Source organism: Hyperoodon ampullatus (genome assembly GCF_949752795.1).
Source record: "Hyperoodon ampullatus genome assembly, chromosome: 8".
Classification (NCBI taxonomy): Eukaryota; Metazoa; Chordata; class Mammalia; order Artiodactyla; family Ziphiidae; genus Hyperoodon; species Hyperoodon ampullatus.
The window spans coordinates 19,087,582-19,114,233 of record NC_136921.1 but is presented as its reverse complement, the minus strand read 5'-3'; the positions used below and the strand labels follow the sequence as shown (position 1 = coordinate 19,114,233).

Sequence of the window (26,652 nt, the reverse complement as noted above, 5' to 3'; positions counted from 1 at the left end):
GCGCCTTGGAGCCTCCTTGGAGCCCCGCAAGCAGGATCCTGGGAGGTCTCCAGGTCTACCTTTTGGAGCATTTTGCCCAAAGAAGAACTCCGTGCCCCCTACCAGCTGCTCTGAGTCAGAACCCTCCTGCTCTCCCTACCTCTCTGCCCCCCATTCCCATGCCCTGCCTTGTCAGGCTGTACAGATGGCACTCTAATCTCTGCGTCTCAGTCCATCCACCATTCTCTGTTAGGAAGCCTAGTTCAGCCCCTGGGGGGTGGGTGGAGAATTGGACTGCGAACAAATCTGGGGAATGGGGACAACTGGTGGGCAGAGGATGCCTGGCTGAGGCTTCACATCCTGACCCTGCACTCCACACGGCCCCCCCAGACCCCCCCACCGAACCTGCACCCACATTCCCACCCCCAGGGTCCTTGGCATCCCCTCCCCCTTTGCTCACACCCAGCTTGGGTCCTGGCTAGCCACACTTGGCCCTGATGCTCACTGCAGGGGGCAGCTGGTCCCCTGGGAGTGGGTGGGGGAAGCAGGGAAGGGATGGGGGAGCTTGGGCGCAGGGCTGGGCATGGGGGTGGGGAAGAAGCTGGGCTGGGCCCCAGGGACCAGCTGGGCAATGAGCCGGGGAAGCAGCCGGGAGGCTAAATGAGGGAGATTATCACCCAACTGCAGCCGGGCAGAGAGGGAGGCAGGCAGGGAAGCGGGGAAAGGGAGGGGAGAAAGGACGGGGGCCAGAGGGGAGAGGGGTGTAAGGGGACAGGGTGGGTGATAGAAGAGGCTGGAGGAGTGGGGGGAAAAGGCCAAGGAATGGGCTGAAAGGACATGGTGGGTGCTCCCACTGAGCACAACCATATTCCTGGGGCCCGGGAGACTGGAGGATGAGGACTTGGGGACAGTTGAAGACAGCTCGCTGTAGGGCAGCGGGGGGGTGGGGGGAGGAAATGCAGCTAAGTGCTGCTCCACTTCCTGGTGGCCTAGAACTACCCTCACCACCCTGCCCCTGCCCCGCCCCCCAGGACCGGCTTACCACCCAACTTCATTCCTTCTAGAGGTTGAAGGCTCCCCGACGTGCCCTCAGGAGAAAAGAGGGCGTGCCTCGGGCTCCTGATGGAGGCCAGTATGTTGGGGAGAAAGACCCTGTGATCTCATTGGATGGCAGGACAATTTAGTGACACACACTGAGCCCTGGGCGGCAACCAGTGCCGGGGAGAGCTTGGGGGGCAGTTCCCCGCTTTTCTGGCAGAGCCCCAGACTGAAGTAACCTTAAAAAAGCAATTAAATCACCTTTAAAAAGAAAAAAAACCCAGTAAAGAAAAATCAATACCAGGAGAAAGGGGAAGAGAGAGGCTGGGGAGGATAAGCAGGTGGGGGAGGAAGTGCTGGAAGGGTCTGGTAGTCTAGCAGGGAGGGGTGAGCGTGGGAGGGGGCTGCCCCTGGGCAGGGGGCAGAGATGGGGACAGTCTGTCGTCGCTTGGAGGCTCTGGGTGCCAACCCCTTTCCCCTCTGGGATGCTGCCAGATGCAGCCCCTGACCCCAGGGATCTCTGCTCCCCAGCTTAGGGGAGACGGCTGGTGGGGAAGCCCAGCCAAGGGGCCACTGGAGACAAACCCCAACGGGGTGCCCCAAAGGGCCAGGGTTGGCGGGCGGCTGTGTGGGGGTGGGCTCTGTGCTGGGGTGACCTGTGATGGACGGGGTCTAACCCGGCCTTGCAACCAAGGGTGAGCAGAGTGGTTCCCTGCTCCCCAGGGGAGCCATCCCTGGGCCCCTTTCCCAGGCCAGGCAGGGGCTGCGACCGGCAGGGCAGGCCCGCCGCAGGGGAGGGGTGGCCACTGGGCAGCGGGTGGACCTCGGACTCTAATCCCCAGCAGCTGCTGTTTCCCTCAGATCGATTCCCTTCTCACTTTTTTTTTTCAGCTGCCGGTTCCGCGGCTCGGATCGATGGAGCTGCCTCCCCCACCCCTCTGAGCTTCCTCTCCCTGCTGCTCATTAGCGCCCCGATTAATCAGCCCCCCCTTTCCTCTAGGGGACGAGTACTTCCTCTCCCATGAGGGCTCTCGCTCTCACACGCCTCCCCCCCCCCAGAGCACAAGCTGCTCACGGTGACCACCCCCACCCTGGGGGCACCCAGGCATCGCCTCCTCTCCGCTGGCCACCAGGGGCCCCATCCCTGCCTGTGATAGCAGACTGCGTGCCTGTTTTCCCTCCGCCAGGCGGCCGCCACCCCAGGGCTCCCCTGCGCCTCTGCCAGGCGCCCCCTGCATCCGTTTCCCTAGGACTGCGTTCCTTCCCATTCAAGCGCAGCACCTCTCTGCTCCCTCCAGCACCCCCAGGTGGGCTCTTCCTGACCTCCGTTCGCCACCCTCTCACCACATCACACCTCTGCTCCCTGGCCTGTCCACCCAACACGCGCCCCGACCCCCGGCCTGGCAAGGGATTTGGGAAACATTTGGGGAAGCAAAGTGGCCACAGATGTGCAAGTCAGCCAGGGTGCCCTCTGTCCCAGACACACGAGAGACTGAGTTTCGGGGGTGGAGGTGAAGTCGGGGAGAGGGCGGCCAGCATCCCAGAGGGGGCAGGGGTATGGTGGGTGTTACGTCGGGAGCAAAGCTGTAGGGAAGCCAAGAATCTTGGCGGAGCCACCGTTGTCCCCTTGTCTGTCTCGCCTGCCCTTCTCTGCTCTGCCCTCCCCTCCCCTCCCTCATTCAAACAAGTGGCTCTCCCAAGGAGTTTCTGGAAGCCGCTGTGAGTGGGGTAGTGGGGTCAGGTGGTGGCTGGGTGGCTGCAGTCAGGAGTCAGGGAGGCCAGGAGGTCGGGGATGGAGTCGGCTGACCCTTCCTGGGGTGCGGTCCAGAAAAGTGGTAGAATGAGCGAAGGACTCCGGGTGCAACCCTCCTCCCCGATGTGGCCTGGGAGTGGGGCCATGCGGGGACCCCACGAATGGCTGGGGTGTAGCAAGAGTTTGGGGCTATCCCGATGAGGTCTCAGGCAGCAGGGACGGGCGATCCCTGTCCCGGGCTGGGGGCTGCCCCCTCCCCTGGCCTGGCTCCTGCCGCCCGTGCCGCCGGTGAAACGCTGTTGACATGTCCTGAATTATTAAGCACGGGGTGGGCTCCGGAGCACATGCTGAGCGGAGCGGCTGGGGCTGCGCGGCGTGGCGGAGCAGCGCTCGCTCCCTCGCTCCCTCGCTCGCTCGCAGGGACACACGCAGGGGCTGACAGCTGTGCCGGTGCTGATAAGGGAAGCCACAAGGAGACGATCGAGGAGAGAGACAAGCGGCGGCAGCGGCGGCGGCGGCAGCGGCAGCGGCAGCGCCAGGGCTGCGGAGCCGCCGGGAGTGGGAGTGACTCCCCCACCTCAGGCCCCCACCCTGTCCCCGTCCTCTTCCCGTTTGCCCTGAGTTTAGAAGAGCAGCCGCTGCCCCCGCCGCCACTCCGGAGGGCACCGGGGGCTGCTGGTCAGGGAGGGACAGGGGCAGGGAGGCTCCGGCCAGTCCCAGCAGCTGGGCACAGATGCCGATCGAGATTGTGTGCAAAATCAAATTTGCAGAGGAGGATGCGAAACCCAAGGAGAAGGAGGCAGGGGATGAGCAGAGCCTCCTGGGGGCCGCGCGGGGGGCAGCAGCCCCCCGGGACCTGGCCACCTTTGCCAGCACCAGCACTCTGCACGGGCTGGGCCGGGCCTGTGGCCCAGGCCCCCATGGACTGCGCAGAACCCTGTGGGCACTGGCCCTACTCACCTCGCTGGCTGCCTTCCTGTACCAGGCGGCCGGCCTGGCCCGGGGCTACCTGACCCGGCCTCACCTGGTGGTACTGGACCCGGCTGCCCCAGCCCCAGTGGCGGGCTTCCCGGCCGTCACCCTCTGCAACATCAACCGTTTCCGGCATTCGGCACTCAGCGACGCGGACATCTTCCACCTGGCCAATCTGACGGGGCTGCCCCCCAAAGACCGGGACGGGCACCGTGCCGCTGGCCTGCGCTACCCAGAGCCCGACATGGTAGACATCCTCAACCGCACTGGCCACCAGCTCGTGGATATGCTCAAGAGCTGCAACTTCAGCGGGCACCACTGCTCCGCCAGCAACTTCTCGGTGGTGAGTCCTGCCAGCCGGCCCGCCCAGCCTGGGGTGGCCAGAGGCTGGCGGTGGGGGAGGGAGTGGTGCGCAGGGCATCCTCACCAGGGCTTCCCCTCCTGCCGCCACCAGAGGCTGGCCTCGTGTCGCCCCCAAGCCCGGTGTTGCCCTCGGGTTCCCCAGCATGAAGCAGTGGACGCTCGTGGGGGCTCACTGTGCGCCACTCCTCTTCGGGCTCTGCCACTGCTGCAGAGCCTAGGTCTGGGGTCCGGGGGTCCTGGAGTGGGCCCGGGGGCCCGGAAGCTGGTCAGCTTGCAGGGGAAGGATGCACCATGCCACAGCCGGACCAAGGGATCCCCGCTTTTCTCTTGTTCTCCTTTTCTTCTGTGGCCACTGGATTCTTCTCCCCACCCAACAAGGGCGATGGGGAGAGGGTATTCTGGGGGCTCCAGCAAAGGAGGGACTCAGGGCTGCCTCTGGGGGAGCCGGCCCGGCCGGCAGGCTGGATAGAGCCGATCTTCGCGTACACTGGGTGCCAGTGTCTCTTATCTGTCTCTGTGTCTCTCACACACACCCCCTTTCACTGACTCCCTCACACATCCCTCTTTCATGCTGCCCCTCCAGCTTCTGCCGCTTTCCAGGCCCTCCCTCTGTTTCTTGGTTCTTGCTGCTCCCTTGCCCGACTCTGGCTCTTACACTGAGGATCACTCATTCACTCTTAGGTGCACGGCTCACCCTCACTGCTGCCCAGCACACGCGCGCGCACACACACACACACACCCACCCCTACCGCATGGGGACATAGTTTCCTGCACACTCTCTCACACACACTCAGTGTCCCTGTCACTACACTCACGTGCACACCTGCACACCCACGCACCCAGGAAGCTGCTCATCCCCGTGCCCACATCCCAGCTCTTACTAAGCTGCTGAGGACAGGGTCACACCGTGGATGCCGTCCCCTCTTGTGACACCCCCACCTACCTCAGCCCCTGCTCCCCGTCTCTCACATGTGTGCAAACACACACACACTCTCACGAGGAGTGGAGTGGAGTGCAGTGTTGGCTTGGGCTACTCTCCCATGCACACCTCCCACAATCGGGTGTGTGAGGTGTGTGTGGGGGGTGTGTCTTGCATACTGTCTGTCTGTCTGTCAGTGCTCCGTTCACCCATAGTCACAGGCTGTCTATTATTCCTGGTGCAACTCAAGGTTGCTGTCCCCAGTCCACAGTTTATCCCCGGCATTGTGTACGTGTGGTGTGTGGGATGTGTGTTTTCATTCTTATGACCACCGCCCAGCGCATGTGCGAATACATGGCATCGACGTGGTGCCCATCCAGCCCAACCTCCAACGCCAGCCCCAGATGGGGACCTTTTCCTTCTCATGGCCCGGTGCCCGCACCCGGGCTCTCATTCACTCACTGCCTCAGTAGCACCAGGAAACATGCTCCACCCGTGTTCCTGCCCCCACCATGCCTGCAGCCTCGGGGTCCTCCTGCCATTGGATGGCGGGAGTTGCGTAGAAATGGAGGAAGGGACGAGAAGGAGGATGTGCTGGGAGAGGAACCGGGGCGGGGAGGGGATGGCGCTGGCCTGTTGTCCAGCTGCAGGCCCCTTCGTCCAGGAAAAAATCAACGCTCTCAAAGCGATTGTCCCTAAGGAGCAGTGTGTGAATGTGGCCTTTCGGGTCAGTGGGGTTCCTCTGTGAGACATCGTCACCCCTGAGTTTTGGGGGTGGGGACAGAGCCCATGTCAGCAGGTGCTGTTGGGGCAGAAATCAATGCGGGCTTTGTGTCCCTGAGTGGGAGTTTGTGTCCCAGGCCCCGGTGAGGGGTGGAAGGGCAAGAGGAAGAGTAATGAAGCCTCGGGGGGAGGGGAGGGGAGGAAGAGATGGAGGGGGGAGGAAGCAAGGGGAGGGAGGCAGGGGGTAGCTGCCTGGCCTCCAGGAAAGGAGGAGGTGCCTGGAGGATATGGGAACAGGGAGCCCCCTGATTGAAGCTGGCGAGTCCCTCTGAATCTGGGGATGGCCAGGCAGAGGTGAGGGTGGATATCCCACAGGCCCTTCCGTACCCTGAGGATGGAGAGAAAAGGACAGAAGCTTGTGGGTCTTTGCTCTGGGGCTGCAGCAGGACAATGAAGGGCAGAGGAGCCAAGCAAGACGGGGGGCCAGGGATTCCCCTGGGACCCACCTGTCCCCTGGGGAACTCCTGTCCCCCCACTCAGCCTAGTCCTCCTACCCTTCTGCCCAAACGCCAACCCCCATCTGCTGAGTGGAACTCTCCCTTGGACCTGGCATTCTAAGGCTGACTCTGCTGCCAGTTTACAAGGGTCTGGGATTATGGTTGGGATGGGATGATCCACGGTAACGGGGAAGATGGGGGTGTATTGTGTGGGCAAGACTGGAGAAGGGGTATGGAGACAAAGACATCAGGGGTCTCTGAGGAGGACATGAGGTCCACAATAGACTCCGTGGTGAGAATATGGAGCCCATGATGGGGATTTGGGATCGATGGAGGGGTGATGGGTGCAGGAATCAGTGGTGGGAACCTGCCAGGGCACGTGGGCTGAGATGGTCAGAGACGACGACGCGCTTTGGGGAAGGTGTTTTCTGTTGCTTTCCCCCATTTCCTCCTTCCCACTCCCCACTCTGCTGTGACCTTTCTTCCGGAATCCAAGTTAATAAATGTCACATTTTCCAGCCTATTTTTACTCCGGGTAATGTGCCCTCCCCCAGTCCCCTCAGCTGCTGCTCCCGCTTCTGTTACCACTGCAGTCGCTCTCACCCCCATGCTCCCTTATATCCCCTCACTGATTCCCAATCAGTCACTCAATCAACACGGAGCTCTGAGCACCTACTACGTGCCAGGCTCGCTGCCAGGTGCTGTGGTGGAGAACAAAGAAGGGGAGCCTTGGTCCCCAGTCCCTCTGTCCTCAAGCAGCCTCCAGTCTTGTGGTGGAGCTGGGATGGGGACACTTAAAAAGCTTAACCAATGGAAGAGTTAAGCAGCCATGCAAGCAGTGTCAGGAGGTGCCGGGATTAATTGCCAAACGAGGTACGTGGATAGTAAGAGCCTGGGTTCAGAGAGAGAGGCCATTCTGGGCTGAAGAGGGCTGGGAAGGCTTAACGGACGAAGCAGGCTGGGCAAGGTGTGGAGAGGAGGGGAGGGGAGAGAGGCGAGAGAGAGGAGCAATGCTCCCACCTCTCCACCCATATGCCCCTCCACCCAGCTCACCCCATCTCTTCTCTTTGCCGCCCCCCTCCCCACCCGGTCTCATACCAACCCACTCCCACCTCCACCACCACGTATATGTTCTCTCTCTTCCTCCTCAATTCCTACCGCCATCCGCTCCCCCAGCCCAGCGCGCCAAGCCCCATCTATACTTTCCCCCCTGTGGCTGCTCTCAGCCTGCCCACTTACTAGAAGGCAGAAATCACTCTTTCTTCCTAGGCTTCGTTTCTTCAGCTGTAAAATGCGGCTCTAAATTCCAGTGTCTCCTCTCAGCTGGGGACTGTACGGTGGAGTGGACAAGTGTGTGGGTTCTGGAGCCAGACGGTCTGGATTCAAACCTTGGCTGGGTGGCCTTGGAGAAGTTAGCTTCCGTGAGCCTCAGTTTCTGTATTCGTGATACAGAATATTAGAACCTAAAAAAATTCGGGTGGTTGTGAGGATTAAAAGAGATGGCTGTAAAGGGCGTAGCACACTGCCTGGCACACACATCATGTGCACTCAGAGGGTCAGCTGTTAGAAATGCCACCACCCCAACTCCTGGCTCTCTTTAACCTGACTGTTCCCAGCACCACCTGCTGTTTTCCAACCTATGTGCTGGCATCTTCGCTAGTCTCCATCACCTAGCCTTCCTCCTCTCTTGACCCTCAAGCCTCCGCCCCCCACCCTATTATAGCATCCCCATGCTTCCCAACCCTCCCCAGCATTCAGGCATGCGTGTGCATGTGTATTAGTGCATACACTTGAGATCCGTGCTGTCCCACAGAACACTCTGCGATGACGGAAATGTCCTGCATCTGCGCTGTCCAATGTGGTCGTCACTAGCCACACCGGCCAGTGAGCATCTGCAGTGTGATTAGTGTGACAGAGAGAATGAATGTTCTATTCAAACAGCCGAGTGTGGCCAGTAGCCGCCATATCAGACAGTGCTGCTCTAGGTGGTCCTGGGGACGTGGTTCAGCCTTCCAGGTTGGGCAGGGCTAGGCTTTCCAACTGGCGTCAAAGGATATAAAGTGATGGTGGTGGGCTGTGATCAGAAGTCCGGCCATCTACTCTCTGGGCTGAGGTCCCAGGTTGAGCTGAGGATGGGGCCTGTGTCTGGAAACACCACATGAACAGATATACCTTTCTTCCCAGGTGCAGGACGTGACCTTGGTCTTTTCCATTCTATTGTCTGGAAAGTTGAGGCATGGGGAAGGTAGAGGATCCATGAGGAGGCAGGGGGAGGGCCAGCCCCTCTGTGGGGTCCTCCGGGGTCCAGGCAGCCCCTGGAGGGACAGCTGACCATAGACCTGTGGGCGCTTCCCTGTTTCTATCCCCTCTCGGGCTCTCAGCCTTCCCTCCCCGCCTCCCAACCCTCCTTCCCCACACGCTGGTGACTGCCGTGACTATTAATCACTCGCCCTGTTCTCTTCCTCTCTACTAATCAGGCACAATTAGACAAGGCCTCTTCCAGCTGGGCAGTCCTCCTCCCTGTCCTCTTCCCTCCTCTCCCAGCCCTACCCCAGCTCAGTCGGGACGGCTCTGAGGCAGAGGGAGCTGCGTGCCAGCCCTCCATCACTCTCTGGCTCCCCCGGCCCCCAATTCCAGGCTCCTCCGCCATCCCCTGCCTTCTCTCCAAGCTTCCTCCTGAGCCCGCCCCTTCCCTGGTGTGGTCAGGCCGGTACTGACAGTCCCTGCACCCACTCCTTGATTGTGGGAGGGGCTACTCCACAAACATCCCAACTCCAGGCCTTCGCCACTGGCGCCGAGGGCCTGAGGACTGCCCCTTGCCCCCCCACCCCGTGACTCAGGAAGGGAGAGGATTCCCACTGAGGCCTCTCATCTACCGGATGAGCTTACCTCTGACCCTCACTCCCAGCCCAGCCCTCCGTGCCCTCCGGCCCCACCTTCTCCTGAGGCATGAACCTTGAGAACATTTAGTTCAACATCTAGTTCAGGAATGGCCCCGCCTTCGGGAGCCAGGCAGATCAGGTCAGAGAAGGCACACAGTAGGGAAGGGTGGGGTATGAGGAGAAGTGAAGTTCACTTACCCTTGAAGGGAGCAGCTGTTTCTCAGCCCCAGCTAACTGTTGCCCTGTGGTCAGGGATGCCTGGTGTTAGGGGGTCTTCCAATTTGTCCCGAGAAGCCCCGAGTCTTGATTATTTTAATTAAAAATTTCCTGAGTAAAAAAATATTCAGAGGGCTATCTATCTACAACTCCGGCTGCAGGACCCAGCGTGCCTGCCCTCCCCACCGCCTGCCCCACTGCCGGCTCCTGCCCCTCAGGCCCTCCTGGAGGGGGCGCTCTCAGCCTGGCTGCCTCCCATTGGCCGGTGGAGGTGCTGGAGGGGGATTTGAGCCCAGCAACCAGCGGCAGGGACTGTTACTGTTACCCGGGGCTGGCCTGCAAGGGCAACGGGGAATGCCAGGAGGGACGTGCCCCACCTGGCCCCGCTCTGCAGCCCTGTGGCCTCTTCATTAATCAGGAATCAGCCCCGAGCTGGGCTCATTATCAGCTCAGCTTCTCGTGGCACTGCCGGAAGATGCTGATTAGCATTTGAAGAAATGGCCCCCGCGTTTCCCTCCTGTCCTCCGTCTTTCTACCCGTGCTCCTTCCTGGACCCCCACCCCGGCCCTTCTGCTTCAAGGGAGGAATCTGCTCCCTCTCGCGGCTGGTGGCAGGGCTGCCTCTGCCAAGCCCAGGCCAGGGACAGAAAGGACCAGGACCAGGGGGCAGGGAGGCAGGAGCACCCCAAGGAGTACTAGGAGAGCAGAGCTTCGGGACTACTCAGGCTGAGGTCACCGGGCGAAGGAGGGGGAGTGGATGCGGGGTGGAGACTCAGGGTGGTGGGGAGAGATGGACAGCCTCCCAGGAGGAGGGGATGAGAGGGCAGCCTCAGGCTGTGAGTGTTATCAGTGTTTCCCTGTCCTTCTCCTGGCAATGCCACCTCCTTGGAGCAGCTGGGCAGAGGGGGTGGGGACAGCCAGAACCGTGGACAGGAGGCCTGAGGGTTTTGGGTTTTTGTTTTTTTGTAAATCCTGGTGGAGGCTTAGGGTCTTGGAGCCATCCCACATGAATGGGGGTGGGAAGGCAGGAGGAGGACAGAGACCCCGTGGGTGGAGATAAGAGGCTTCAGAGTGCTGTGTGTTTTCCAGAAGAGGGAGGGGGTATCTGCAATTCTTCCCCGGCTCTCAGGCCCCGAGGCCGGGGCTGGCAGCGCTGAAAATCCAACTCCCCCCAGCAAAGGTTCACCATGCCCTTGGGACACCCATTTTGAGTCAGAGGGGGAACAGTTCCAGAAAGACAGGCATAGGCAGCAGCAAGAGAGTTCAGAGAGGAGCCACGGGATGATTAAGGGGAAATGGAGGATTGATTTAGGAGGAAAGATTAAAGGAGCTAAATCCATGGCGCTTGGCTCGGCGGTGACTAAGCGTGGACAGGATAATAGCTTTACAAATGTGTGAAAGGTGTAAATACCAAACGGGGGGGAGGGGAGGCGGCTCGGCGGGCCAGGAGAGCGGGGCTGGGGGGCTGAAGAGGCCCCCGGAAGGGCTGGAGGCCCTTGGGCGACTGCCCGGTAGGGCTGGCTCCTCTCCAGTAGGGGTGCAGGGGGAGCAAACGGGGTGTCGGGGAGCCCCGGGTTCCAAGCAGGGGTTCCATTTCGGGGCCGCAGCTTCGCCGGCCTGTGCTGACCTCCACGTCCCACTCCCGCCCCGCTGAGGATCTGAGGCCGCGGGTTCAAATCCCATCCGAGTCCCTCTGCGCCCCTCGGCACCGGGCCTTTCCCTCTGCATCCATCGCTGGGGTCCGGGCCTCTGCCCCGCCTTGCCGGCTCGCGCCCCTCGCTCCTCCCCGGCCGCGGAGCGCGGCGGGAGGCGGTGTCTCCCTCCGCGGTGGAAGCCTTTGGCGCGGCTGTGCGCGGAGGTCACTTTGCCGAGGAGCCGGGAGCCGGAGGAATGCAAATGAGGCAAACCCCGGGAGGAGAGCGGAGGAGCCCGGAGCAGACGGGAGGGAGGGCGCCCGGGCGCCGCGATGGATGCCTGCCCCGCGGGAGGGAGGAGGGGGGCGGCGAGGAGCACGAGGCGGTGGGTGCGGCCTTCTGGGTGCGGCTGGGCCCAGCCTGGAGGCTCGGGCGCACCCACCCACCTCCTCCATCTCCTTCACCTCCTCGGTCTCGGTACCTGAACTCCCGCCAGGACACGGATGCGATCCACTGTGTAGGCAAGCTCTTAACGAATAACTTTGCATCGAGGGCTGGAACGTCAGGGAAGGACTTCGTTACAAATTTAAAATATTCCCGTCTGCAAAACTGACTTTCTAGGGTTTAAGGCCTATGCGGCCGCTACCTGGGAACAGGTTTGGCTGTTTACCTGCGTCCTGGAGGCCCCGCTCTCTCCTCTCCAGTGGAGACGCGGCGCTCCCTGAGATCACCGTGTTCTTCCACGGCCCCAAGGGCTCCGGGCTCCCAGCTCCAGCTCGGCCTCAGCCTGGAGTCATACGGCCTTGACTGTCTCCTACTTCTCCACTACTGACCACGTATTTACATTTGCTCAAACGTCGTGCCCATTTCCTCCTAGACTCACAAGCACTTGTACCTTGGAGAAGAAGTCGCCTCGAAGAGCACCTGGGTGGCTGGGGGCTGGGGGGATGCTGCGTTGACCCTGTGGGGGAGGGCAGGCGCACTAGGACCGGGGGTGGGGTGGGGGTATTCTCCCTGTGTCTGACTGTGGTGTGATCGGATGCCCTTCCTGGGTGGATGAGTGCACTTGCTCTGGGAAGCTTTATACTCTCCAACCCAAGTCGAATTCCTGTTCCACTCTCAGGGGACTTGGATTTGCCTATCCCTGGGATTGTTGGCTTTGTGTGCTTTGTTCACCACTGCTGTATACCTGGCTCCCAGCCTAGGTGCTCAATAAACACCTTTGGAATGAATGAATGCCTCTGGGGCCAGACAACCAACTCCCTCAGGGCAGAGACCAGTGATTTTGTTCTCCGAGTCATCCCCAGCAGCAAGCACAGTACCTGGCATATTGTACAGGCTCAAGGAACAGTGTTGGACAAGTAAGTGTGATGTGAACACCCACTGTTTCTTTTTTTTTTTTTTAATAAATTTATTGATTGATTGATTGATTTTTGGCTGCGTCGGGTCTTCGTTGCTGAGCGCGGGCTTTCTCTAGTTGCGGCGAGGAGGGCTACTCTTTGTTGCGGTGTGCGGGCCTCTCAATGCAGTGGCTTCTCTTGTTGTGGAGCGCGGGCTCTAGGCACGCAGGCTCAGTAGTTGTGGCACGCAGGCTCAGTAGTTGTGGTGCACAGGCTTAGTTGCTCCGCGGCATGTGGGATCTTCCTGGACCAGAGCTCAAACCCGTGTCCCTTGCACTGGCAGGCGGATTCCCAACCACTGCGCCACCAGGGAAGTCCCCACCCACCATTTCTTGAGCACCTCCTATTCACTGGGGCTGTGCCAGGTATGTTTCAGCACACAGTGGCTGTGAGCGCAGAGTCCAGTGCCAGATCGCCTGGTCCCCTCCTCTGCCACGTCATGTGAGTCTGGCCAGCTCCTTACTCTCTCTGGACTTCCACTGTCTTGTCTGTAAAATGGAGATGTTTAGAAACCTCCAGTAGAGGGTTTTTTTGAGAATTAAGGAGTTAATTTATATAAAAGGCTTAGGACTGTGCTTGACACAGAGTAAGCACTGAATAAATGTTAATTGTGGCTATTATCTGTGTACATTATCTCTTTCCTCATAACACCTCTGACGATGCCTATTATTATTCCTATTTTACAGATGAAAAATGGCGGGTCAGAGAGGTTAAATGACTGAACCCGAATCCCACAGACAGTAAGGGCAGGGCTGCAGGCCTGTACCCTCCTCTGATAGGAGAGCCAGATCTCAGACCCTGGGGGGTTTGCTCTGACAGAATTCCATCCTCTCCCACAATTGCTGAGAGAGCGTTTACCAAGGTGCCTGATGCTGTGTGAGAATGGGCCCAGTGGGGAGCCAAGATCAAATGGCTGGACCATCTTGGCAAGAAGATTCCCTAAATGGGCTCCCCTGATTTCTTTTTTTTTTTTTTTTAAATGTTGAGCCTTCTTTTAATTTATTTATTCTTATTTTTGGCTGTGTTGGGTCTTCGTTTCTGTGCAAGGGCTTTCTCTAGTTGTGGCAAGCGGGGGCCACTCTTCATCACGGTGCACGGGCCTCTCACTGTCGTGGCCTCTCGTTGCGGAGCACAGGCTCCAGACGCGCAGGCTCAGTAGTTGTGGCTCACGGGCCTAGTTGCTCCGCGGCATGTGGGATCTCCCCACACTAGGGCTCGAACCCGTGTCCCCTGCATTAGCAGTCAGACTCTCAACCACTGCGCCACCAGGGAAGCCCTCCCCTGCTTTCTTGAGCACCTTGCACACATCCCTCTGGACTTATCTCTGATCCTCACTACTAACCTTCGGAGGAGGAATTACCATTCCCCCTTTTACTGATAAGTAAACTGAGGCTCAGAGAGGTTAAATCGCCACTCAAGGTTGTTTGTCCAAGGCTGTCGGCAGAGCCAGGATTTGAACCCTATTCTGTCAGGCTCCAAATCGTGCACCCGTTTTTCCATGTTATGAAGCTTAGGTGGATCCTTTTCCAGCACCATATTCATTGGTCGATCTCTGCCCCAGTTTGGGCCTTACTGGTCTCCACAACACTCTTATTACTAATACTGAGGCCTCATGTATATGATTTTACCTTGCAAATGCATTTCACCTACTTCATTTCTTTTGAGACTTACAACCAACCTGTGAAATAAGTCGAGCAGGAATTTCTATCCCCACTTGACGGACGAGGAAACTGAGGACCAAAGAAGTAAAAAAATCACTTTACTAACCAAGGTTACACAGCTGTCACTGGTGGCGCCAGAGCTGGGATCAGGGTCTACTGACCCCCAGGGGGGTGATGGAGGTTAGTGGAGAATGCTGGGGCCCAGTGGGGGGCAGGGGACTGGGCTCAGGTTCTGAATGTGCCCTCTTTTTTCTGGATGCCCTTGGATATGTCCCTTGCCATCTCTAGGCTTCCGATTTGACCTTTGTACAATGAGGGTTTGGACTAAGTTACCTCCCAGTTCTGACCAGCACAGACACCCCAGGCATTCTGAGTTGGTACTATCTTCCCTGGCAAGGAGAGAGGAGGAGAAGGCTTTGAACCTGGTTGCTTGGGCCACCCCTGAGTGAAGCTGGGGCCCGAGGGCCATCTGACTTGGGATGCTAGCCACAGTCCAGGGCAGATGAAGATGTACCCGCTTCCATTGGCCCACTCTGGACCCCAGGGCACTGCAGGATTAAGGGGAGTTCGTTCCAGGGGCCTAAGTGAGAGGCATGGGGCTGGATCACATCAGGAGAGGGCTGACGGAATTTGGAGGGATAAAGCTGCCATGGAAAAGAGTGCTGGGGGGAGGTGCCAAGGCCTTGGCAGAGGCAGGGTGCCCAGAAGGCGCTGGAGATAAAGCCCAGGCTGCAGATTAACGCTGGGATTAGCCCAGCCTTGGCTGTTCCTGGCTGCTTCTTATCTCCTGGAGGCCCGGAGGAGCCCTCTCCCCCACCGCTCTGAGCCCTGGCCCTGCTAATTGCCTGTTAACCCTGTGGGCTCCGTGACTGCAGGGAGGATGAGGGGGTGGGGAGGGGTGGGTAAGAATGCGAGGAAATGGGAGCTGTGGACAGATGGAACTCAAGGGACTGAGAGAGAAGCCACTGCTCAGAGGAGCAAGCTCTGGACGGATCTCTCTGACCCTGATCATTGTCTAGGGCAGACCTGGAGGGGAGGGCAGGGAGAAGGAGGGAAGGGCGCCTGGGGAGAGGTTCCTGGCTTGGGGAGGTGGCTTTAGGCCCAGGGAAAAGTCAAGAGGAGGAATACAAGAGTCAGTGACTGGACGCCTAGACTAGAGAATAGACAGAAAAGGAAACAGTATAGAGATGCAGCGGGCAAAAGAACAGAGAGGCTGCAGGGGCAGCCAGGCCAATGGGAGAAAGACGAGGCCAGGGGGATGGACAGGCTGACAGAGGGCAAGGGACAGAGACACAGGCCAGATGGATAACTGATCAGATGCTGAGGACAGACAGGCCAGGAGGATGGAGAAAGACCTGAGAGAGAGAAAGATCAGGCGACCTAGGCTAGGGAGATGGACAGACCCAGGGCAGGGACCAGGCCAGCACTAAAGGGGAGGTGGCCCGAGAGGGACAGGCAGAGGGCTGGCAGGAAGGCAGCTGGTCCAAGGGTCTGCCTGCAGCATGGACATAGACCTGTCTAGAACCCGTCCAGCATAGGTCTGGAGGGGTTCAGTCCAGGGCCAGGGGGATGGACCTAGGAGTGAAGGCAGAGAGCAAGGGAGGGCCGAAAAGAGGGAGAGCCAGACGGAAGAAAAAGGTGGGCTCTGAGATGGGGACAGGGCTCAGAGGCTGAGGCTGCTGGGGGTGGGATCTGGAAATAGCCCCTTGGCCCGTCAGGGCACATCCTGGCCCAGGAGCTGCCCCTTTCCGTGGCTGGACTCTGGACCCTCAACTCCTGTCCACACACCCTCCTCTGGGGCCATTCGGGAGAGAGCAGTGGACAGCCAGTGGGACCCTGTGGCAGAGCGGCCGTGCCGTCTCCATGGAAGAGGTTGTGGGCTGTGCTGCTACCAGAGTTCTGCCACTTAGGAGCTGGCGGCTCCACCCGCTGCTGCCTGCCTGGCCCAGGGACCGTCTCCAGGGCAATGCTCTGCTCTGCCGCGCAGTCGGACCTGACCCGAGCTGTGCAGGTGTCCTGGCCCTGCCAGTCTGGCCTGTCCACTCCCTGCAGAGCTTTGTCCATCAGCAGACCCAGAGTCCTTCCACTCGTCTCCCTTTGTCACCCCCACTCTGCACAGTCGCCTCAAGGGCAGGCGTACCAGGTAGCCTCCACCATCTGAAGCCACTGGAGCCCAAGCCTTCCCAGTTGGCTCTGCCCTGCACAGGGAGAGGCTCAGTGTCATGTAGCCTGTGTCTGTGTCTATGTGGTGGAGGTATCGAGTAGGGAGGCTGCCCCAGCCCCACCCAGGTTCAGGAGGCTACCAGACTCATTCATTCACTGAACACCTACCAGGTGTTTTATAAGCACTAACTCTGCTTTGGCATCAGGCTCAGTTCCGCTCGAGTCTCTGCTGTCATTTACTTGCTGTGTGCCCTTAGCCAAGTCATTTTCCCTCTCTGAGCTTCCTCAACATGAAACGGGGGCTACAATGCTTACCTCATGTGGTTTTCTTGGCGTCTCAAAGGAGAAAATAGATCAAAAGTACAGGACCCAGTACAAAGTGGGAATGTTTGGTAATGTTCACTTTGCATTCCTTCCCTGGACCTCACTCCTCCTTCTGCAAATTGCACTGGGCTCTGGGGATACCAAGAAACGGGGCTCCCAGCCTCAGGGAGTCCATGGTCCCATGGGAGAGACCATGACAGTGCCCAGCGGTCAGGGTCAGCTGCTGCACACTGGGGGGCACGAGTGAGCAGCTCACTACTGGGATTCCCCCATGCAGCCCATGCCTTGTTTAGCCTCCCAACTGGAGCACACACTGAAAAATGGCTGCAGCAGCAAGAGCTGATTCCAGCATCTTCTTGACCCAAAATAGGAAGGGGATGAGTGCTTTGAGATTTGGGGCAAATACTTACATATTCCCCCCATCTGCCTTTCCCCCACCACTGAGGACACAGGGATCTTGCCCCCAGCCCCCTTCAGGGCTCTCCTCCCTCCAGTGACATGTAAAAGCACAGGTCTAGAGTCAGGCTGTCTCGCCGGACTCTCGCCCCTTCGACTAGGGCCTTTCTACTCACGGTGCGGTCTGCAGACCAGCAGGTTGTTAGAAATGCAGAATCTCAGTCTTGCTGCCCAACACACGTTTACTGAATCAGAATCTGCATTTTAGCAAGATCCCCAGGTGCTTTGTGTGCACGTTAAAGTTTGAGAAGCACGGATCTTGGAAACCTTGGCAAATCAGCCAACCTCTCGGAGCCTCAGTTTCCTCATCTGTAGGATGTAGGGTCATTGTGAGATTCGATTGGAAAGAGCATATTAAGCATTTAGTGCAGTGCCTGGGGCAGAGCGGATGCTCTGGGACTGTCAGTGATGCCTACTCCTGCCCCGAGATGGACACACAACAGGGAGCTGCGGCAGGGGTGGTACAGACAATGTCAAGGACTGGAACCCGGAAGCTGGCGAGGGTGCAGAAGGAGGGGGGCAGGGACAGGTGAGGAATTGAATTGAGAGGCAGCAGATATGGAGAAGAGAGTAAGAAAGGTATAGAGGAGTGGAGTGCAAGGGAAGGAGGGATGGAAGAAAAGGGGTGGAGCGTTGAGACTCCAGTCTCATTTCAGCTGGATGGGGCTGAAGCAGGAGCCGGGGCTTGGGGTGGTGTAGGCTTGGGTTGGGGGAGTTGCCAGCAATGGAGGACTGTGGGAACACCTTGAGTCTTGCATCTCAATGAGTTCCACCTCTCCCCCTAAGCTGTGTGACCTTGGGCAAGTCACATCACCTCTCTGAGCTCTGGTTTCCTCATCTGTATTAATCAGGCTAATTAAACCTACCAGATGCCAGAGTGGCTGAGGAGATGCAATGGGGTGGCAGATGTTGCCATGTTTTGTAAACTGTACAGTTCTTGTCATTTGCGTGCTTCTGTTTTGGGAATCTGAGGCAGGGTGTTTGGGTGATGGAAGAACTGTCTTGAGAGGGGAGAATCAGCAGGGCGATTAACCTAGGGGGATGGGGATGGGAGACAAAGCTGCCTCACAACGAGGGCACCCCCAGGCCCCCAGTTCTTAGAACTCCTCGCTCCTACTGCCCTCCACCCAGCCCCCTCCCTTCCACAGCCTCCCTCTGGAGCTAGGCATTTAGGAATCTTTTCCCTTACACTGCCCCGTGCCTTTTCTCCCAGCTTTCACCAGAGTGAAAATGTTCCCAAGGACAGAGGCGGGGGTGGGGGTGAGGGGGAGTGATGGAGTGCGCCGACCTCCTTACCCCCAGGGCAGGTGCCGCCTGTGATGGGTTTGACCCGGGGGCTGGTCTCTGTGGGGTGAGCCTGGCAGGGGGAGCTCCCATCAGCCTCTCCCTCCACCTCCTCCCCTCCCCAGCTGCTTGCAACTCCCATCGGCAGCTCTGTCCCCGCCAGAGCCTCGGCTTCCATCTCCGGGGCTCCAGCGCCATCTGGTGTCCACGTGGGAGGACTCTCTGCAGAGGAAAAGGGAGATTGGCGGCTGCGCGGGTGGAACCGCGTATTAAAGTATCCCTTGTGCCCCGCCCTGGGCCAGGTGCTGGACTCATTGCCCCTGTGCAGCATGAATTCTAGTGGGGGGAAGATGAGCAATGAACACGGAGGCAAACAGATAAGCAAGATCATCTCAGGTCTTGATGAGGACCTTGAGCAAACCAACAAATGTGTTTGATGAGGGGAGGCTGACCCTGGGAGCGTGTGTGTGGGATATGAGTGTGCATCTGAAAAAGGGACACTTAACCTCAGGCTTAAAAGATGAGCAGCTAGCCATGCCAACTGGGGGAGCGGGAATGTTCCAGGAGAGGGAACTGCGTGAACAAAGCCCTGGGGAGGGAAGTCGCTCCGAAAGTTTGAATGTGTCTCAGAGATCTGGGAGTGGAAAGGCAGGAGACAGAGGCAGAGGTTACCTCATGTGGAGACTTTCAGGCGAGGGAAGGAATTGGGCTTTCTTCTCTGGGAAATGGGAAGCCATTGGTGGACTTCAAGTTGGCAAGTGACTTGACTGGATCTCCTCAGTTTAGAATGAGCACTCTGGCTACTGTGTAGTGAATGGCTTGGAGGGAGAGGCAAAGACCGACGAAGCACACCACTTAGGAGCCTGCCGCCGTGGCGGGGGAGGGGGGAGGTGATGCTGAAAGGGGGACATGAGATGGAAGGAGAGTAGATGGATTCTAAATAGATATTGCCTGGGACAGCAGCTGGATTGTATGCCTGGTCACCCCTGTCCCATATCCCAGCAACCAACCTACAGGGAGAGGGAGATTTCAGAGATTCTGACTTGAGAAACTAGATAGATAGTGGGGCCCTTTACTCATAAGAGGAGAGTGGGTCGGGGACAGGATTTGGGAAGACATCAAGAGTTCTGCTAATTTTTTAAATTTTATTTATTTATTTTGGCTGCATTGGGTCTTCGTTGCTGCATGTGGGCTTTCTCTAATGGCGGTGAGCAGGGGCTGCTGTTCGTTGTGGTGCACGGGCTTCTCATTGCGGTGGCTTCTCTTGTTTCAGAGCACGGTCTCTAGGCACGCGGGCTTCAGTAGTTGTGGCACGCGGGCTCAGCAGTTGTGGCTCGCGGGCTCTAGAGCACAGGCTCAGTAGCCGTGGTCCATGGGCTTAGTTGCTCCACAGCATGTGGGATCTTCCCGGACCAGGGCTCGAATCTGTGTCCACTGCATTGGCAGGAGGATTCTTAACCACGGTGCCACCAGGGAAGTCCAAGAGTTCTGTTATTGATATGTTAAGCTGGAGGTGCCTTTTAATCATCTAAGAGAGGATGTCAGTAGAAAAGATGGAGCTCAAGGGGGGCTGGGCTGTCGGTTGGTTGCTGGGATATGGGACAGGGGTGACCAGGCAGGTCTGGTGGCCGTCACAGGGGACAGGGAACCCTAAGCCTAAGGCATTGTCTTTCATCTCCCCCCTCCACACCCCCACCCCTCCCGCTCCTGTCTCTTATCCCCAGGTCTATACTCGCTATGGGAAGTGTTATACCTTCAACGCGGATCCACAGAGCTCACTGGCCAGCCGGGTGGGGGGCATGGGCAGTGGCCTGGAGATCATGCTGGACATCCAGCAGGAGGAGTACCTGCCCATCTGGAGAGAGACAAGTACGCAGGCGGGAAAGGGACAGGGGCTCCGGCCTGGGTCCTCTGCCTGGGATGGGTTTCCAAAGGTGCCCATCTCTACTGTGCAGACGAGACATCGTTTGAGGCAGGCATCCGAGTGCAAATCCACAGCCAGGAGGAGCCACCCTACATCCACCAGCTGGGCTTCGGTGTTTCCCCAGGCTTCCAGACCTTTGTGTCCTGCCAGGAACAGCGGGTGAGCACCTCCAGCTGGGTCCTGGGTCAGGCATGGGGCCGGGCCTTTGGGCTCAGAGGGGATGCTGACCAGATCTGCCCCCCAGAAGCTCACATCCCACCAGCCCTCCCATGGACTTTACTGGGGCTGTGGGCGCCAGAGGGCCGGGTGGGACATCTGTGCGTGACCCCGTCATGCCCCACCTCTGCAGCTGACCTATCTGCCCCAGCCCTGGGGCAACTGCCGAGCGGAGAGTGGGCTCAGGGAGCCTGAGCTTCAAGGCTACTCGGCCTACAGTGTGTCTGCCTGCCGGCTGCGCTGTGAAAAGGAGGCCGTGCTTCAGCGCTGCCACTGCCGGATGGTGCACATGCCAGGTGGGCACCCCACCCCCTGCCAGCCCTCTGTGTCACCCTGCCAGGCTCCAGAGCCCCCAAGGGCAGAACACTGCTTATGTGCAGGGGGGCAGGTGCATGTGTATGACATGTGTGCATATCTCTGCCCACGTGAGTGTACATGGTATGTGTTCGGGATTTTATGCATGTTTTCACGTATGCATATGGGATGCACACATGCATGGTTGTGCGCCTGTTATATGTATTTATGCGTACATGTACTTGTGCATATCTGTACTTTTGTACTTGAGGTTGTGTGCATGTGCTTGAACACGTGCATGCAAATGCATGTGCATGTGCGTGTGTGTGCAAGCACGCATGGATTTATGTGCCTATGTGCATGAGTACATCTCCATGCTTCTGTGCACAGGCATGTATAAATTCATGTGCGCACATTTATGTGTGTGCGTGCATGTGTGTGCCCACATTTGGGAATATGGGAGGGGAGAGTGGATGGAACTATAGACTCCAGGAATAATCTTCTCTCCTTTCAGGCAATGAGACCATCTGCCCGCCAAATATCTACATCGAGTGTGCTGACCACACCCTGGGTCCGTGCTGCCTTCTCCCCTCCCCGCCTCTCCGGCCCCCTCCTCCTCTTCGTCTCTCTGTGCACCCTGGTCCTCACTGCCTCGGCTCCCCGCCTCCCAGTCTCTTCCTGGGTTTTTTTTTTCCTGGGGGTTGAGACTTACCCCGTACCTCCAGGGGTCTGAGGACCTTTGCAGTTGTGGTGGAGGCAGCAGGGTGGGGGGTTGCAGAGAACCGGAACCGAGAGCGAAGGGCGGGGCTTCTCATCTTGGTTCAGCCAATGAGCTTGCCTCTCTGGGAAAGTGAAATGACTTCTCCCTTGGTATGAGGAAAGATGTATTGCTGGCTATCGGTGTGGGTAAGGCAACCCCATCTGTCCATAGGTCTCGCCTGATCCACACTTCATTCATTCATTCATTTATTCATTCTACAGATGTTTACAGCCTGCACTGGTGCCAGAGGTAAAAGTGGGAACAAGAGCCCCGCTCTTGTGGCGCTTACTGCCTGGCGGGGCTGCAGATGGGCATCACAACACAGCGTGTTAATCCTTGTGTAGGGGAACCTCAGCGATCCTACAGGGCCCCAGCAAGGACGTGCAGCCTCACCTGGGCAGGCAGGGAGGATTCCCAGAGGGAGTGACATATGAGCTGAGACTGGAAGGGTGTGGAAGAGTTAGCCAGGTGAAAAGGGGGGACGTGTTCTAGGCAACGGGAACAGCTCGTGCTAAAGACCTGTGGCCAGAGAGAGCGTGTGTGTCTGGAGCCCTGAAAGGTCAGTGTGGCTGGAGGTCCGAGAACAAAGGAGGGCTTGGAAAGAGCAGAGGAGGCTCTGGGAAGCCAACACTGGCTTAAGGCAAGGCAAGAATGTCTTCTGATTTTAGGAAGGGGGTGAGGATGGATAAGCGGGGAGGAAGTCTAGGAACAGGGTGACTGTCAGGAGAGCATGGCGGTAATCCAGATGCTGGGGCCACGGGGGCGGCTTTGAGGTGCTGGGGCAGTAGAATCCCACCTTCTCTGTCCCACACACCAACTACATCCGCCAAAGGGGTGACTGAAGCGTGTTTAATGAAGGAACAGATGTACGTGGGGATAAGGGAACCACAAGGGGTGGTGAGACTCCACAGAACTAAGGAGCCTTTCTTGCCCCCGCGCCTGAAGGGGCAAAGGAAGGGGTTGCTACTGGCACCCAGAGAGGGACCTGTGGCTGTCTGAGATGGACAGGAGCCAGGAGCCAGGACCACAAGAGGAAAGACGCAGCCTCTGCCAACCTAAGCCCTGCAGTGAGGAAGCCAGGGAAGAAATACACTGGCATCTCTCCCCTCCTTGCCCTGTGATCCTGACAGGGCCTCCCATTGGCCAAACCCAACCCAAAGCCATAGGACAGGGAGTCTAGGTGATGCATTTGGCAGGGATCAGCATCCTGGGACAGAGCTAGGTGGGGAGAGTGGAGAGTGGATCTGAAGGGGCGAACAGAGAAAACCCAGCATACTGAGCATAATAACCCTGCCCATTTGTTCTTCTGTCCGTCCATCCATCCATCCGTGTATCCACTCATCCATCTACTCATCCATAGGCACATGTGAAAACATGCATACCTCCCACTCATCCCAGCATCCTGTCCAAGCCCGTCACGTGTCTGAGGCCTCATGTGGTTGATTAGCTCTGGTGGATGGCCCGTGCCCTCCGAGCCGTGAGGACCTCTCTGTCCCAGGGGGCTGGGCAGCAGAGGGATGAGCCTACAGGAGTGTGCTGGGGGTTCTAACTCCGCCCACTTTCTTGGATGGTCTGAAGCTGGTCCAGGAAGGGACTCCCAGCCAGTCTCCTCCAGGCAGTGCCAGTGCTGGCCAGACCAGGCCCTCAGTGTGGGTGTGCCTGCCTCAGCACAGTCCCTAAGCTTCCTCCCTGCAGCTGGTGGGCCTCTGGGCCATCCCACCCCACACGGCAGCTGGTGCCTCTGTGTTGCAGATTCCCTGGGTGGGGGCTCCGAAGGCCCGTGTTTCTGCCCTACCCCCTGCAACCTGACCCGCTACGGGAAAGAAATCTCCATGGTCAGGATCCCCAACAGGGGCTCAGCCCGGTACCTGGCAAGAAAATACAACCGCAACGAGACCTACATACGGTATGTATGTGCGTGTGTGTGCGTGTGTGCGTTCGTGTGTGTCCGTGTGTGGTCGAGACCACCCTCAACAGGCCTGGTGCATGGTGGAGGCTGGGAGTGGGCCGCATCTTTGTCAATAATGAGTCTCCTGCCGGGAATGCCTTTCACGATCTTTTTCTTCTAGCTAACCCCTACCCATCCTCCAAGTCACATCCTGTGTCTCCACCTCCAGGGGAGCCCTTCTTAGTCCAAACACCTTTCATCTGCACTCCCACAGCACCCCGTACATACCTCTGTCGTTGCATTTACCCACTGTTTTGTGTTTGCATGTCTGTTTGCGTGTCTTTCTCCCGCAGCAACCCGGAGCCGTTAAATGCATGTCCAGTGAATGCTGTGCTGAGGGAGAGGAACTGGAAGGGATGGGGGAGGAGCCAGGTGGCCCACAGGAGGGGTCCCACTGAGCCTTGGGCCTGGAACCCTGCAGCCAATCTACCAATGCTGAGCATCCTCTGAGTGCCAAGCCCAGCGCTGGCTCCTATGGGGACAGAGATGATGATAACACAAAACTCATGCCACAGTTTGTGGATGGGGCCATGTTTGAAGGTGTGGTACTGATTCTTAGGCCCCAGGAGAGATGAATGTGCATAGGGGAAGTAGGGGAGGCATGAGCTGGGCCTCTGAGCACCCCGAGTTTGGGTCCATGAGGAGAGAGGGGAGGCATCCCAGTTAGAGATCTGTGGGCTGATGTCAAGACCAGCCTGAGCAGCAGGGAGGCTGTGTGGAAAGCAGCAGACAGAAAAGCAGTTTGGATAAGAAGGTACAGTGCAGCTGATCATGGGCAGTCTTGAAGGTCTGGAAGAGGAATTCTGGAGTAGACTGTCAAGCAATAGGGAGGCACTGAAGGTTCTAGAGAGGTATGGGGATGAGGCAAAGTGAATACTATTTGCTGCTTTAGAGAAGGCGGGGGCGGGAATCTTGCTGGCCCAGGAGTTTTGTTTTATTCTCCCAGGCCCTTTGCTAGCCCTCAAAAGATGAAGCTGACAGGCATCTGGGCCCGTCTCCCCTCACAGCTTTTGGGAGCTTCTTGGCACAGGGGGGCCTCAGATCCGGATCTGCTGGGCCTGGGATGTCCCGCCAGCCGTCTCGTCAGGAGGATGGCCCCTTAGGGATACCCTGCTTCCTGTCTCTGCAGGGAGAACTTCCTGGTCCTAGATGTCTTTTTTGAAGCCCTGACATCCGAGGCCATGGAGCAACGAGCAGCCTACGGCCTGTCAGCCCTGCTGGGTGAGCCCCGGCCCCGATTCCACGGGGGTGGACCGGACCAGCCTGCCCCCCCTGACCCTGCTCTCGTGCTCCCCAGGGGACCTCGGGGGACAGATGGGCTTATTCATCGGAGCCAGTGTCCTCACGCTGCTGGAGATCCTAGAGTACATCTACGAGGCAAGGGATGGGGCCCTGGTGGGGGCCACCCAGATGGGGAGGGGCGGGGAGGGGGAGGGGCTGGGGGAAAGCAGAGGGGCAGTGCAGGCTTCCTGGTGGAGCTGGACTGGCTGGGGGTCAAGCTCAGCGTTATTCACCAGCGTCCCCTGACTGGTGGGAAGGCCCCAGCGCGCTGAGAAGTCAGGAGAGGGGGATGGGTGAGGAGGACTGGGGCGTCCTAGTGGGGGTTTGCTGGGCCAGCAAGTCCTATGAGGTGGGCCTGGTGAGGCCCATCCTTCTCCTCTAGCGAGTTTCCTGAGCCCACTGCTATCCCCCCTCCCCGAACCCCCAGGTGTCCTGGGACCGACTGAGGCGGGCGTGGCGTCGCCCCAAGACCCCCCTCCGGACGGCCACTGGGGGCATCTCCACTTTGGGGCTTCAGGAACTGAAGGAGCAGGTGAGGGTGAGCGCTGTGGAGTGTGCAGCCGGCGTCCTCTCCCAGGACTGAGTCCCCCCGTAACTTCTGAACTAGCCTGCGGGAGGGGGTTCCTGGGCTCCCCTGAGGCCTCTGCCCCAGGGGACAGGGCAAGGCTGGCTGTGTGAGGCCTGGGGGTACCACGTGAGCTCTCCCTGTCCCACCCCCCGCTTCGCCTCGCAGAGTCCCTGCCCAAGCCAGGGCCACGCTGAAGGCGGAGGCACCGGCGGCCTGCTCCCAAACCACCACCCCCGGGGAGGCCTCTTTGAAGACTTCGCTTGCTAGGACGGTGCTGCGTCCAAAAGGACCCAGGAGTTGGGGACTCCAGCCCAGATCCCCACCGTAGCCTCCCACTCTTAGGACCGAAGGCTTGGGGGCAGCCCAAAGCTGAGGGGAAGAGGGCGGTGCTCACTGGGAGGGTGGGGACTCGGTCCCTGCTCTCACCCACCCTAGTGCCAGCTGCTTTGCACAAGGGTCCCTCTTGTCCACACCCTCCACCCCCAGGCTGGTGCCCAAGGAGGGCTGGGGACCAGGCCATGGGCCCCAGTGGAGAGGAGGAGAAAGGGAGGTGGAAAAAGGGCCCCACCTCAGAGGGGGTGGAACCCTCTGTACATTTGTATATATTTAGGGAGGACAGGGCGGGGGTGGGGATACAGATGTAGCAGGTGGGTGGGGCTATGAGGGTCGGTAATTTAGAGACAGCCGGGGTCCGAGCCCTAGAGTGTCAGCAGGAGAGGGCAGGGCCCCAGGACTCAGGACTGCCGGGCTGGTCCTGCTTCCTGCTCCTCTCCAGGCCCAGCTTCCCTTTTGGCAGGGGGAGTGTGTGGTCCAGCAGGCCTGGCCCAGCTCCCAATTCCCTCTGCCCCAACCCCACTCCCAGAGTCCCCTCCACAGGGAGAGGCAGATCTTTCAGAACTTGGCTGAGCTTGTGGGTGGGGAAGGCAGCCTCCTCAGGCCTCTCTGCCTCGAGTCTGGTTTTATAAAGTGCTGACAAAGTTGGGAATAAAGAGGCATAAAGAATTCTCTGTGTGTATATGTGACTAAGCTGGGAGCTGGGGCGGGGCCGGGCATACGCATGACTTGGTCCCTGGGAAAAGGAAATACAGGCCCCAGCCAGGACAAGGAGCCTCCATCCGCAAAGCCCTCCCTGTCCCCACGCCTGCCTTTCAAAAACTCAGGAATCACTAGCTGGGACTTCTGGTGGTCCAGTGGTTAACACTCTGTGCTCCCAATGCAGGGGGCCCAGATTCGATGCCTGTTCAGGGAACCAGATCCCACAGGCCACAACTAAAAGAGCCCGCACGCTGCGACGAAAGTCCCGCATGCCACAATGAAGATACCATGTGCTGCAACTAAGACCTAGTGCAGCTAAATAAATAAATATTAAAAAAAAAAAAAAAACCCCACCAGTCCACA

The 26,652-nt window shown here is 58.6% G+C and overlaps 1 protein-coding gene across 2 annotated transcripts; it reads left to right on the top strand.

Annotated features, from left to right (window-relative positions):
• Positions 1-3,503: 3,503 nt before the first annotated feature.
• ASIC4 (acid sensing ion channel subunit family member 4) lies at positions 3,504-25,521 on the top strand (the record flags this gene model as incomplete). 2 transcript variants are annotated; one of them, XM_079710198.1, is made up of 10 exons in its annotated part: positions 3,504-4,085; positions 19,988-20,132; positions 20,219-20,346; positions 20,537-20,699; positions 21,212-21,268; positions 23,210-23,363; positions 24,535-24,626; positions 24,703-24,782; positions 25,114-25,218; positions 25,420-25,521. In XM_079710198.1, 10 exons carry the CDS (start codon positions 3,504-3,506, stop codon positions 25,519-25,521), a joined length of 1,608 nt encoding a protein of 535 aa, XP_079566324.1. The 2 variants fall into 2 exon arrangements, with proteins under 2 accessions (XP_079566324.1, XP_079566325.1); XM_079710199.1 differs by lacking the exon at positions 21,212-21,268.
• Positions 25,522-26,652: the final 1,131 nt, after the last annotated feature.